The 15,277-nt window shown below is 34.4% G+C and overlaps 1 protein-coding gene across 3 annotated transcripts in view; it reads right to left on the reverse strand.

Annotated features, from left to right (window-relative positions):
• Positions 1-15,277, reverse strand: part of CNTN5 (contactin 5) — a gene marked incomplete at both ends in the record, with an annotated part of 779,158 nt that overhangs the window by 364,311 nt on the left and 399,570 nt on the right. For all 3 annotated transcript variants that reach the window (XM_082660864.1, XM_082660863.1, XM_082660862.1), the window contains one exon: positions 14,660-14,863. In XM_082660864.1, the coding sequence (XP_082516990.1) occupies positions 14,660-14,863 (204 nt within the window). The remainder of the gene's footprint in view (positions 1-14,659; positions 14,864-15,277) is intronic.

Here is a 15,277-nt window from a genome sequence, read left to right on the forward strand (position 1 = left end):
TGGTAGGACAGCTATTTATACATATGAATCATTTTCAAGTTGGTCATCTGTAAGGTTTGTACTACATGTATTTGATCATCAAGTTGTCAGGGTGACAGCAAAATATTTCTCTATGTTGGCTTTAATTTATTTATTAAGCCAGTGAGTAACACAAATATTCTTTAGGATCCTGGATTTGGTGAAGTCTTCATTTTCTTTTCCTTTATAGTTAAATTTTTAACATTCTGACATTAAAAAAAAACCCTACCTCTAATGAAAAAAGTGTGCTATAATATTAAGTAGAACCAACTAATTATTAAGAAAATTAGGCTACGTATTCTCTTGACAGCTATTTTGATAGATAATTAACATACAATATAGCAGGCAACCTTACATTCTCTATAGATGAATTCTGTCATTCCCAAAGATGAGCATAACCCCAATTTTACTGAAACGGGTTACTCCTTTCTTGCTATCTAATTTCATATATTTGATAGATACTCTCTTTCTTGATAAATTGAGAAAAAAATCCTCACATCATCTAGGGATGAAATTGGAAAGAAGCAAAGATTGCTTCTATGATAGGTGGGCTATTCATACAGAGGATCGTCTCTAACCATACCCTTTAAATTTTATTTTAGGTAATATTGATAAAGTAATCCAAGACCCCAATTTGGCATTGAAATCATAAGGAAGGCATAATGATACAGTGGAAAAAACACTATGACCTTGGGAGGGTCCCTTAACCAGTTGGTAACTGAGCAATAAAGTATAATATTTAGCAGGTTACTCTTTAGAGTCATAGACACATAGGTTAAGAGGACTTGCTACCTGTTTGTATGACAGATTGTTTAACTGTAATAGAAAGATAAACTCAAATGCTGTATTGTTGTGAAGATTAAATGAGAGGATGTATGAAATGCTTTCACCACTGCGCCTGTTGCATAGAAAGAATGTTAATCATTTTCAAACCTTCCACTTATGCAACAGCTATCTCCCTGACACAGCACTGTGATACAAGGGTTATAAAATAGTAAGATGAATCATTCAGTTTCAAAATATTTTAAATAATGGCAAGATTATATTGGTGTAAGTAAATTGCCTCCCAGTATGTCTACTCTGAAGAACATAACACTCAATTGAATATATGAGTTCCAGTACATTGGTTTAAAAAAAAAAAAGTCTTGTTATTTTATGATAAATTTGCAAAATATCTCATTGGAGTGAACTGTGGAAGAAACACTTCTAAATATTACAAATGACTTTCCAGAAGCAGTAGTTTTAGAGCCTACAATATCCTGGATGTGATTTTTAGCACTGGATGATAAAAGTGATCACAAAATAAGAATATAATTCAATAAAGAAAGATATAAATAAGGATATAAATTCAATAACCTTGAAGGATAAGGGGAATCTTAAAATATCCACCGTAGAGTTATTCAGTTTTAGACAAATTAACTGAGACAAAATGTGAGAATTAGTTCAGGAGAAAAAAAATGGAAGGAAATCATTTAAAATGATTCATAAAGAGACTTAAGGTTATTTTTAAATATCTTATTTGATGCTCAGAGAAAAATCAGGTAGATCATATTAAGAATAGCAGTGCAAAGTAAGATAAGGAGAAATGGTAACTGTGGGATAATAGGCATCTTATTAATAATAGGAAGATTGTCTAAATAAAGTGAAAAGACCTATGTCACCTATGACAGCTCAATTATGAGAACACTCCTACAAAAACAGCATATTAATCTAAATTTCAATAATTACCTTAAAGGTGATCTAAAACTATGAATGAAATACATTTCAAATTATTCCAGAAACAATCGACCAACTGCAAAAATACTGTGACTGACAATCACTATAAAGTCACAGCTGCTTATGGAGATAAAAGAAAATGCCAGATGTTCCCTCACCTGCCTGGACATAAAATTTCCTAGTGATGCAGTCAAAAATAAATACCTCCAATCTCCACTGCAGGCCTACTAAATCAGAGTATCTAAGGGAAAGACCCAGGAACCTGAATTTTTACCAAGATTTTTCCTAACATAATTCTGTATAGTCTTTCATCCACCTTTTGTCTGGAAATCCTGTCTGGTACAAAGAAGAGCTTAAAATATATGAAGAGGTATGTAACATTAAAAAATTATACTTAGCAAGTAATGATTAGTGCAACAGTTCTCAATTGTTCTTAATATATGAAATATCTGGGATATGTCATGAAAATGCAGATTCCTAGGATTTATAGGCTGAGGACAACTTGCATGTAGATCTTAAATTACATCTTTCACCTAATCCTGTCTCTGAAGGAATAGCAGGAATAGAACAACCCCACTAATGGAGTCCAGGTGGTACATTTGAAGACCCACGTTCTCCTGAGACCTCCCAAGGATGCAGCCTTAATTCTTAAAGACACTGCACAGTCCACACCTTACAACATTTAGTATAACATTAAAAATGCTGGTTTTTAGGACCACTCCAGAAATTCTGATTGTATAGATCTTGAGTATGGCCCAATATTTCCATTTTTTACAAGAACCCTAGATTATTCTCATTCAAGTGTTTGAGAATCACAGTATTAAATGCTGGCCTATTAGATGTAATTTTATAGATTTCCAAAAGCTTTTGATAATTTTATTAATAAATATTATTTAAAATTAAACAGACAGTGAATAGAAATAATATGAAGGAATATGTTTTGTCATGGCTGGTGAAATACCTTAGGTATGGGAAGCAACATGTTGGCAAAATGGAATAGTCCTCTGGGGTTGAGTTAGAGCTGGGATTTGCTGACTATTTTGTAAATTAATATTGGAATAATAAAATTCCAAAGTTTTAGATGGCACTGAGCTCTACTGGGTATTGAAATATCAAGCTGGCAAATATCATTTGCATGACGATATCATAAAGTTGTGGGTGGGTATTATGAAAGTGGCAGATGGATTTCAATATGGACAAACATAAGAAAATTCTTTTAGAATAAAATGTAAACCATACTTATTATCAGGTACATTTTATTCCTGTTTATTGTAACTAAAAAGTTGTGTGATTTTAGGCAAGTCATTCAAACATATGCAGTCAGAGCTAGGAATTAAAAGCGTATCTCAAAAAAAGAGAACAAAAAGAAAAGGAATTGAGTCAGAAAATTCTGGAGCAGTTTTTGATTGGAGATATGACTGAAGACAAGTGATAGAATATAAAACTTCTCCCAGTGCTACTACCCCTCACCCCAACCTCTATTAAAACCTCAGTTCTAGAATTGAGTTTGAATTTACACAGTAAACAACAGCAGCAACCACAAACAATACAGTAATCAAAACAGTCTAGGAAAGTAGTTCCTTACTGCAACTACCCACACACTAGTGAAATGCAGTGGCCCTTGTGTCATAAATACTGTGTGAATCACTAATTTTCACTAAAACTTACTATGTATTAGGCATTGTTCTAATAGCTTTGCATTTATTAATGCATTTAATCCTCACAATAACCCTATGAGAAAAGTATCCAGGCTATCCTCTGTTCAGATGAATAAACTGAAGCACAGGCAGGTTAAGTCTCTTGTCCAGGGATAAAGTAGGTGGTAAATCAAACCCAACTTTGTGACTGATTTACTTTAAACAAAATTAATAAAAATACATTCTAATTTAAATCTCTGTAATGATGCCACTCTCATGAACTTGCTTTCTGATAGCTTCCTTGATTGATGGTAAAGGAAATGGTGTTCCAGCTAGTTCACTGGCATTGCACCTAAAGCCTCTCTTGTGCTCTATAGCCTAGAATGTAGAAAAGCTCTTGAAAGTGAATTTTGGATAGTAACACTATTCACCTTCTGTGAATTGTAGGAAAAGTCATTTGAAAGCCACTGATCTAAGCAAGAGGCAAAAAGTGTTGTAATTAGAAGTATAAAGAAGGGGATAAATGAGAATGAAATTGCAGGTGTAGAATTCATAGGGCTTGCCAAGCCTATGGGTTATGTATGCAGTCACAAGATTAGGAGGATTCTAATTGATCCAGAAATATTTGTATTAGATGTTTAGAAGAAAAGTGATCTCACTAACAACAGATATCTGCTGAAGAAGTTAGTTTGTGGGAAATTCTAAATTGGAAACAGAAATAGAAGTGTCCACTAAAGACAAATATTTAGAAATATAGATGGGGCACAGGAGTAGAATTCTGGAGGAATACCTACATTTGGAAGGATAAGCTTTCTTAAGTCCTTTAGGGAAAAATGTTAAGTGTAAACAAACCAGACAAATGGGTGAATGGACACATCCAAACCAATAGCTAAGTGGAATGATTGATATAGGGGGCAGTTTTTTTGTGTTTTTTTTTCCTTTAACATATTTATTGGAGTATAATTACTTTACAATGTTGTGTTAGTTTCTGCTGTATAACAAAGTGAATCAGTTATACGTATACATATATCCCCATATCCCCTTCCTCTTGCATCTCCCTCCCACCCTCCTTATCCCACCCCTCTTATCCCACCCCTCTGCAAAGTACCGAGCTGATCTCCCTGTGCTATGTGGCTGCTTCCCATTAGCTATCTAATTTACATTTGGTAGTGTATATAAGTCAATGTTACTCCCTCAGTTTGCCCCAGCTTGCCCTTCTCCCTCCCCATGTCCTCAAGTCCATTCTCTACGTCTGTGTCTTTATCCCTGTCCTGTCCCTAGGTTCACCAGAACCATTTTTTTTTAGATTCCATATATATGTGTTGGCATACGGTATTTGTTTTTCTCTGTCTGACTTATTTCACTCTGTATGACCCACTCTAGGTCCATCCACCTCACTACAAACAACTCAGTTTTGTTTCTTTTTATGGCTGAGTAATATCTATTGTATCAACGTGCAACATCTTCTTTATCCATTCATCGATATAAGTGTCGATAGACACTTAGGTTTCTTCCATGTACTGGCTATTGTAAAGAGTGCTGCAATGAACGTTGGAGTACATGTGTCTTTTTGAATTATGCTTTTCGCAGGATATATGCCCAGTAGTAGTATTGCTGGGTCATATGGTAGTTCTATTTTCAGTTCTTTAAGGAACCTCCATACTGTTCTCCATAGTGGCTGTATCAATTTATATTCCCACAAACAGTGCAAGAGGGTTCCCTTTTCTCCACACCCTCTCCAGTATTTATTGTTTGTAGATTTTTTGATGATGGCCATTCTGACTGATGTGAGATGATACATCATTGTAGTTTTGATTTGCATTTCTCTAATGAGTAGTGATGTTGAGCATCTTTTCATGTATTTGTTGGCAATCTGTAGATCTTCTTTGGAGAAATGTCTATTTAGATTTTCTGCCCATTTTTGGATTGGGTTGTTTGTTTTTATGATATTGAGCTGCATAAGCTTCTTGTATATTTTGGAGATTAATCCTTTGTCATTTGCTTCATTTGTAAATATTTTCTTCCATTCTGAGGGTTGTCTTTTCATCTTGTTTATGGTTTCCTTTGCTGTGCAAAAGCTTTTAAGTTTCATTAGGTCCCATTTGTTTATTTTTGTTTTTATTTCCATTTCTCTAGGATGTGCTGTGATTTATGTTATAGAGTGTTCTGTCTACGTTTTCCTTTAAGCGTTTTATAGTGTCTGGCCTTACATATAGGTCTTTAATCCATTTTGAGTTTATTCTTTTGTATGGTATCAGGAAGTGTTCTGATTTCATTCTTTTAGATGTAGCTGTCCAGTTTTCCCAGCATCACTCTTGCTTCCTTTATCAAAGATAAGTTGATCATATGTGCGTAGGTTTACCTCTGGGTTTTCTACCCTGTTCCATTGATCTATATTTCTGTTTTTGTGCCAGTACCATACTGTCTTGATTACTGTAGCTTTGTAGTATAGTAGATTGAGGAGAGACAGTGAAAGGTACAGAGGAACCTATTCAGGGAAGTCTTCACCCAGGTAAATCAATAAAATAAAATATTTTCAGGTTTAAACAGATTTTCATAAGATGTCAAGAATGATGAATACTGAGAAAAAGCTGGTGAGTTTGATGAACAGATACTTGATGAATTTTGAGAAAACACCTTGAGTGGTGTGGTGAGGTTAAATGCCAGATTGCAGACCATGAGATGAAGAAAGGAAGTATAGCAATGGAGACAGTGTGTGTAGACTAGTCTGACAATAGGAAAGGAAGTCAGATTAAATTACTGAACATACATTTTCCACTCTTAAAAAGTAATTCAAAGTTCATGGTACCTTTCTTATGTTAAGAATGATATATTCACCATTACAATGTCAGTTATCAAAACTTTACATCCTTTGGGATTTTATTTCCTGAATGACAATAACAAGTTTTCATGTGGGAAACCAGAAAAAGCCTAAATTAGATTCATATTTAAGAAATTTATCTTATTATTTGTAAGCACTTATTAACTAATTCTTCAAAGTTTCTAAGACATATTAAGGGAGTTAATAAAATGATGCACATTGTTTTTCTTGATAAAAATTCTTATTTCCATAGATAGAAGTTCAAATTGTTTTCATAAGTCTGCTTGAGGAGAAATTGAATTGTGTGAAATGACTGATTGTCAAGGACATCTGAGAAAATTATTCATTTTATTCAGAAATCTTCCAATGATTTTTTGAAGTTTATATTTAATTTGTAGCATATCAAGATTACAAGATTTCCAGAGAGACGCATAGCAAAATAAATAAAAGATTAATAAAAGCCAAGTAAGTTTCTTATATTCCTGCAGAACTTGACAAAAAACCTTAATGCTATTCAGCTTCTTTCACATAGATAAATATATTCTAGTAGGAGTTTTCTTTCACAAGCTTTCCCAGTTCCTTTGGAACAATCCATAAATTGAAAATTCTGAACAAAGATTAAAAGAAGAAAAAGTCTCCTGGGTTTAGGGTATAACATTTAATACCCACTAAAAAATTTAGAGGAGAAAAGGGAAATCTAAGAATACTCAAGGCCATTCCAATTGCCATATTTCCTGTGATAAACTGATCAGGAAATAAGAATGACTTTGCTGCGTCTCACTGTTTGCTTGGCAAAACCAATTCAGGTACGAGAAATAGAGAGAATAGCACAGGATCCATTCAGTCTGTACTTTATCTGGAGCAAAGAAAACAGAGAGGATTGGAGTGAAGCAGGTATATGTTTTAATTGATGTTTATTCCATCAAACGTTGTTATTTCTGATTCAGTGACTGTGATCTTGGGTGCTGAATTACCAGCTGAATGCTGTTTAACAGCCAGTTCTCTGGGGTTGGAGGACAGTGAGAACTCTGATATGTAGCCTTTGCTACTTTTTATGTTGTAGATACTCCCATCATGGTTGATCTCAAGCTACCAAGATGTGAAGAGATGCACAACCAACTCCTGTAAGCAGGAACAAGCCAGTTCCAATACACTGCTAGAATAGCCATGAATATTCCAAAAGATAAGTAAGAAAACTGAATTGCTTCAGATTGCTCTTTGATGTTTGTATTAGTTTTCTGTGCCCTTGTATTAAGATCCTTAATCTCATCTGCAAAAATCCTTCTACTATATAAGGTAACATTCAAAATGTCCTGGAATTAGGATATGGACAACTTGGGGTCATTATTCAACCCACCACCATCTTCAAGGGTATACCATTTTTTATATTCTTCCATTGCTCTTAGGACCTGTCTTATTCAGTAGTGAATTAATGGGGTTGATTCATAAATTATGTAAGTATGCGATTCTGTGCATAATTCCCCCGACACAATTCTTAGTTTAAAAATAAACCTGTTGCCTACATATACATTCTTAGCTGATGACTTTGTCTGTAGTTCATTTAAAATAAATGCCATCAGACTTCCCACCACCAAATATTAGATTATCTGCATCTATAGTCTTTTTTACTTTTCTCCCCACTGTGACAACTGATGAATTCTCTAACAAAGGTCAATCTTTCTGCATACATTCTGAATCTATTCCCATTCATTATCCAAGTTACTTCCTCAATTCTTTTTCTCGCTCCTGCCCTATCCAACTCCAGGGGTGGCAAAGGGCCCCAAGGACTGTTTTTATTTTTCTTTCTTTTCTTTTTCTTTCATTTTTTTTTTTATTATCCCCTCTGTGTCACTTTGGAGTCACTATAACCCTAGAGAAGGGTCTGAAAAAATGCTGCCTTAGGAAGGAGTGAGATTTTACAGGAGAATATTCCATCTGGACCAGAAGGGGAGTGGGGAGCCTGGTGCTGTACACAGTGAATTGTGGGAAAATGCTTTGCTCTATCTCCTTGAAAAAGTGAACCTATTATCAGAATGTAATGTTCTTTTCTGTCCCTAGAGATGCATTTAATATCTTGTATGATATTCATAGACCAATTTAAACTTCTTTTGGTTTTTAGTTCATATTTGTTTCTATATGTTTTCATTCTTTTCACTTTAATACTTGTAAAGTTTTTAGAACAATGTCTCACATGTACTAATTCATTATAAATGTTTATTGACTAAAAATAAAATAAAATAAAAAAGCCTTCAGAATTGAGCTGAGAATTCTAATGAGAGCAGAAATGAAAGTATGAACTTGCTATGCATCAGACCGAGATAGTGAGACCTTGAAGGGAGACCAATACAGTAGTGTTGAAGAAGAGGCAGAGGTGTGTCGAGGGAGAGATATAGAGTTGTAGGAATAAAAACTTGGCAAAAGAGAGAAGTTGTTAAAGGCGGGTGTTTAATAAATTTTGCTGTTTTGCAGAATGCTGCCTCCACGTTCATTACCCTCCAAACCATTAGTAAAATTCTGTATTACCTATAATAGTTTTGGAGCTATATTTGTTTGTTTTGTTTACAATGCAATGACCTGTGAGATTGGCTCCATGGGGCACTGGACAAGCAGACAGATCCTAGGATGCTTGGTTACACTCAGTTTTTAGGGTAATATCTTCCCTCGTATTATATTGTAAGCTACCTAAGGACAATTATTGCATTTGTTTTGCCCTCCATTATATCCTCACTACTTAATGAATTATCTGACACATAAAGGTATGCAATATACATTTGTAAATGTGTGAAGATAGTTTTTCACAGTGCCAGCAGAGGAAAAGCCGATCATGTCACTCATGTACTTCCAATCTTCTAAAGCTCCCTGCTCTGTATTTTGGACAACTTTTGTGTGTTTGAATGATCTTGGCCAAAATTTTTACTCCTGCAACGACCGCTGCAACCAGGTCTGTGTAGGTGCAACCAGTTTCACTCAGCTGCAACTTGAGGGCATCCTGTAAATGCACGGGAGTTAACTGTCTGTGGAGTCACCTTCAGGGATGGAAGACCATTGATATGTCTGCCAAGGAGATTATTCTGAGCCTTATTTCATGAGGCTCTGGTCCTGTGCGACCAAGCTCCAGCTGCCTGTAGAAGTGGTCATCTCCATAATGCAACCTCCCTTTTCACTAGTTCATTCCTCAAACCCACCCCATTCCACACTCCTGCTCTCTGTGATAAATTTCAAATAAACTACCTACAAGCGAATTTAGTTTCAAGCTTTGCTTTAAAAGGATCCAAGCCAAGACATTTTTCCAATAGTTTATATAGTAAAATTTTATTTGTCCTTGAAGGGAAATAATTTGCCTATGTATATAACCTCTGTTATTTTTAGAAAGGCCTACTTTTTTTCAAAGAAGTGTAAAAACACAATATTCTGAAATGATTTTTATAGCTAACTCTATGGTCACAGCAGATTAAATGTAACTTTTATATTCAAACCCCTGCAGAGGTGTTTGTCAAGTTTGAAGGAATAACCATTATAATGCCTGTCTCTGCAATGAGAGGTTTGTAAAACCCAGCAGGAATTGTAGCTGACTGTGATGCAAATACTGGAATCATCCACAATCATATTCTATTTTTATTTTCAGACTAAGTGTTTAACATAAGCCACCTACTTGGGAAAGCATTCAAGAATATGTCCTTCCTATAAACATAGTCTTCAATTTTTTTTTTTTTTTGAAGAGAGATCAAATAGTAATATAGACTTTTTTGAATTAAGAACAATTCTAGTCTAATTGATGCCTTCCTAGAATAATTTAAATTTTTCTGCTTTTTGCATATTACCCTGATATGAATTCTATAACCATTCAGTAAGCTCAGTAATTTTTAATAGAAACTGCTAATTTAGCATTGCATATAAACGTTAAGTCTGAGAAGCTTGGACATTGCTGTGTTTCCCAGTTCTGTAGAATTGGTTTCCTTTTGAGGTGAGGGTGCGGGTGGCTGGGAGAGGTGGGTCGACAGTCAGCTCTGCTTTGATGTGAGGGCAAGGAACTGGCTGTCAGGCTGCGGACACTCATGTGCCAGAATGAGAAGGTTTTGCATTCTGTGCCACTATTCACATTAAGAACTTTAGCTTTCCAGGGAAAGTTCACTCATGTTGTTAAAAGAGTTGTTAAGAGCCTTTGGTCTTTTTGCACGTAAGGACAGGGAAGAGAACGGATTCCAATATTTCACTGAAACAGATGTTCAGCATATATACTTTCAGTCCCCCTTTGGCCCCATTTCTTATGCTCACCCTTAGCTAACTGTGATTTCAGAGCTTTTTCAGGCTTCCACTGGGCACATGGTTTTTAGCCCTTTCCTTAGATCCCTTAAACTTTATTCTAGGTTTTAGTTACTCTGCCTGTTTAATCCTTAAACTCACGTCCTTCCTTATTCTTCCAGAAATATATCAAAGTGTCTCATTTGTTAATGAAATGCTTCCTCTACTCATTGATGACATGAATTTCTTCTTACAGGGTCTCAGAAGGGAGACAGGAGACAAATACAGGCACCCAGTCCACCATCTTGAGCTGCATGCCCACTTCTCCTTGTTGAAACACTCATTTTTCTTGGCTTCCTTGATACTACACTATTGTTTTTCCTATTATCTCTCTGACTTTTCCTTCTCATTATCCTTTGTAGGGTTTTCATTTTTAACCTTTCCAAAGCGATTTGGACTACTCAAGGCTTGTTCCTAAGCTCAACTTCTCTTTCATATGCATTTTGTGGGCTTTCTTAACCACAATAATGGTTTAATTTATCATTTGCCTTGTGATGACTCATGTTCATATTTCAACACTATTAGTGAAACGATGAATTGTATTTATAGAGCAAAATTTTAAGAGAAATTACATCCAAACTGTATCACAATATTATTTTCTTGTTATATTCAAAGTTTCACTTATGAAAAGCATGTCTAGTAGAGCACACATATCTACAAATAGCTTAAAAATCTGTAACAATATGTATTGAAAGATAATTATATAGTAATAACTTGTTAACATCTATTTGTTTTAAGCTTTTACAGTTAGTCTATGGGAAAGTTTAGAACACTTGGTTGCATTTGCAGGAGAGAATGTCAGAGTAAATGTGGAAGACAAAAGGACATAAAAGTAGTATAGGAAAGGTAAAGGAAAAAGTAGGACTAAAACTATCACTTTATATAATAGAAAGTCAAGAATTATTTTCAAGAGTTAAAAGGATAATAGAGATTTAAGCACATTGTCAAGGTTAAAAAGGAAACAACAGAAAAATATTGTTTAACTATAAAAGAGGGGAGGATAGAAGAAGCAGATGTACATCATATGAGTTATTGTCTAAACTTGATTAAACAAGAAGCACAGATATTTCCTAGCATTATATGAGAAACTCATGAAGAAAAATAGGAGAAATTAAAAAGTTAGCTTTAGGGAGTAGGATTGGATGGAAGGGAGGTGTGTGGGTTTGCTTTTCCTTTCCCCTTCTTATCAGCACTTATAAACCACTATATTCCTTTGATAAGTGTGTATTACTATGATAAAAAGTAAAAATTAGTAGACAATCACCAAGAAAAAATAATCTCAGATAATTTACAGAAAGAAGAAATATGAATTTTCTAACCTCTCTCACAAAATCTTAAATAAGACTGTCATTGAATGATGTAATTGAAATTTAGCAGGTGTTTTCCACCTGTTTCTTTTTAACTTAAATGTTAACTTTAAAATAACAGTTTTATTTTACTTGTGTGCATTGCTTTATTGAACCTTTCATATAGTACTGCACAAATAATGATTTTTTGGAAATATAGATGTTTGTAAAATAAAAATAAGTCAACGGTTTCAACTGCTTCAGTAAATTCAATTAACATGACTAAAAATATTTATTAGTTTAGTGACACAGTATTGGTTACATAAGAAACAATGGCTAACAGTGTGATGTTCTGAAAAGGCCAGTGGGAATGAAAATCAGCAGTCAAGGATGGAGGGATTGGTTTTAATAGTAGGAGGGACAGTAGAGTATCTCTACTGAAATTACATAAGGGAAGAACAGTATGGATGAAGATGTATCAATAGTTAGATTTGAAATTCCATTAGTAGGAAAGTAAATTTGATACTTAAATAGGTTTTGTAAAGCAGTGGGGAAGGAGGGAGGCTGTCCAGTTTGAGAAATGCAGAGAAGATTCCAAAAATCTTTGGGACAGTTACAAATTAACCATCCACAGAAACTTACTAGGATTGAGTGGCAGTATTGAAGTTGTTGATCATGAATCCCTGGCAGGTGTAACTCTCTAGCAGCTTTCAGATTCCAAGGCAGTCACAAATTAAGGGTATAGTGAGTTCATTAGGAGTGGGGTTTTGCCCAGGAAGAGCAATAGAATCAGAAGGGCAAAGGAGTTTAAATAGCAGCAAACAAATTACTCTAATTATTCTTGAAATGTTTGACTATGGAAGGTATAAGGTAAAGTTAAGTGATACATTTGGGCCATGAAATCAAAGAAGTGCAAGAGACTGTTGAACATGGGTCCTGAGCTTTTAAATCACTGGTGAAGGTGGTGTCAATTTTTGTATTCTTACTTTACATGTGTTCCTCTCCCTTGTGAAGCTCAATGTAATGTTTAGTTTTGGTGCATGAAAAGAAGGCAGAATAGCCTACTCAACCTCAGGCACTATCTGAATGTATGGTATTATTACATAAATGGATGGTGTAAATGGAACTAGTCAGCAAAATGTTACAATTTTCCAACAAAGATGCTTCAAATTATTGTGTAATTAATGAGAAAATACTCAGAAACTTTATGAAAATGGCTTATAGAAAATCACCTCAATTCTAAACTATTAACTAGGTAAGTTTTCTAAATGCATATCTATTTTCCTTTATTCTTTTCACCCTATAGACATTCTTATATAATCTTGAAGTTGGCATAATATACACACAATCATAGCTTTAACTGTATTGATGGATACACAATGATAACACTTAAATCTCTTTCTCTAGCCCAGTCCTCTCTTGTGCATATTAGGAATATGTATCAGTAGCCTACTGCATATTTCCACATAGATTTCCCATGGATATCTTATCTCAACATAGCCAAAACTGAATTTGTCACATTCATCAATTTCTCAATCTATTTTTTCATCTGTCTTATCTCTTTTCATGAAAAGAATCATCATCCATTTGTTGAACTATGTGAAAGCTTTCTCCTACTCCAGAGCCTCATGTTTAATCATCACATTCTGATAATTCTACCTTCTTAATATCCCAGGCATGTTTTCGACCCTTCAGTGCTATTACCACTGCTTTCATTCTGTCTCTCCTCACCTCCTCACCTCTTGACTGGTTAGTTTCAGTAGCCTCTAAATTGGTTTCCCATTTTTCATCCCTGTTTCCCATCTATTCCTCCATGCCATTACCTAGCAGTGTGACATTTGGAGGTCCCTTCATCTCTTTCAAATTGGCTTCCTCATCTCTGAAATAGATATTGCATTTGTACTCTCTACCTGATAGGATTATAGGATTATTACTAATGTTATATATATATATATATATATATATATATATATATATATAAACTCTGGCTATACATTACTCCAGTATATATTCTAAAACTAAGCATATAAAAGACTAGTGTTGAAATAGATTATTTTTTAAGCTTCACAATCCATCAGGATTCTCGAGCTCACTTCTCAATAATACCTTCATAGCTTTTTTATTGCATGACAGAGCAAGCCATATATCATATATCAACTCTAATATAGTACTTGACTTCTTTAATGCAATGCTTAACTATAAATGTCTATAACTACAAATCGAGTTTTTAAATTTGAAGACACTTTGGATAGATGGCAATACCTATACTTATAGAATCATCATTTCTACCTGAATTGCACTTAAAAGTTAAAGTTCCAACTGCTCCTATTATTGGAAAGTAATAATAACAATTATAACTATGCCATGAAGTATTAAAAGCTGAATATTCAATTTGAAGGTATGTAAAATTAAAAAGTGATGAAAAATGAACCTGTAAAATACTTGCAATTCATACACATATGCTATATAGAGGCCCTAAAGAGCAAAAGAAGAACTGTGGAGTCTTTATTACAGTTCATCTTTTTGGAATCCCTCTCCCTTTTTGGCATTAGGGTAGTGTTAAGGTTAATATTTCTTAGCTATAGATCATCACTTTCCTATGTGAAAAATTTTATTCTAAGGTATGCATGATCTTAGACTAAAAGTGTAGAGTTTCTAAATATGCCAAATGCCTTTTTATTTTATTTGTGCTAGGTTTAAGTGCTTAGAAGAACACTAATACATCTTTTTTTTAGGTCTTTTTGTATTGAAGTACAGTTGATTTACAATATAGTATGAGTTTCAGATGCACAGCATAGTGATTCAGTATTTTTTCAGATTATACTCAATTTTGCACATTTGAGTTGGCTGACCATTTCAGTCCAGTCCATGGAACTTACCATCATTACGGAGAGTGAGTGGTGTTGGAGGACTAAGTACTCGAGCGTTCGTCACTGTGTTTTTCACCAGACAAATATAGCTGCCAACATCTGATGTTTGGACTTTAGAAATATAAAGGTTGCCTGTCTCCTGGGAAATGAACCGCCGGCTGTCTTCCGCCACAAAGGAAGGGAACTCGTTAAATACCCAGCTATAGACGATCTCTGAAAATACACAAAATTCAATTGTTGAAAGACAGATTATTTTACTAAAAAACTCAAACAACAAAGCTTTTACTAAGTATTAGATAGGTTGCAAGATCATCCGTATTTGATCCAGATGTCTATATCATTTTGTATTTTATGTTCAATGAACTGTTGCTCTTAATGACTACATGAAGATCTGAAATATTTTTTAAGGATGCTCAGCCTTTATCTATTCATCCATGTACTTATTCATTCAGTTCTAATGTGTGTTTAATGTATTTTAGATGCCTGGCACTATGATAGCACTGAAATTAAAAAGATGAGAGAGACAGTTTTGCATTCTCAAAGACTGGTCTGATGGGAAAGATTTACCCAAACCTATGAAACAATATGGAATAAAGAAATGGAGATGTATACTCTACTGTAAAGAAG

Source organism: Grampus griseus (assembly GCF_964374135.1).
Source record: "Grampus griseus genome assembly, chromosome: 8".
Classification (NCBI taxonomy): domain Eukaryota; kingdom Metazoa; phylum Chordata; class Mammalia; order Artiodactyla; family Delphinidae; genus Grampus; species Grampus griseus.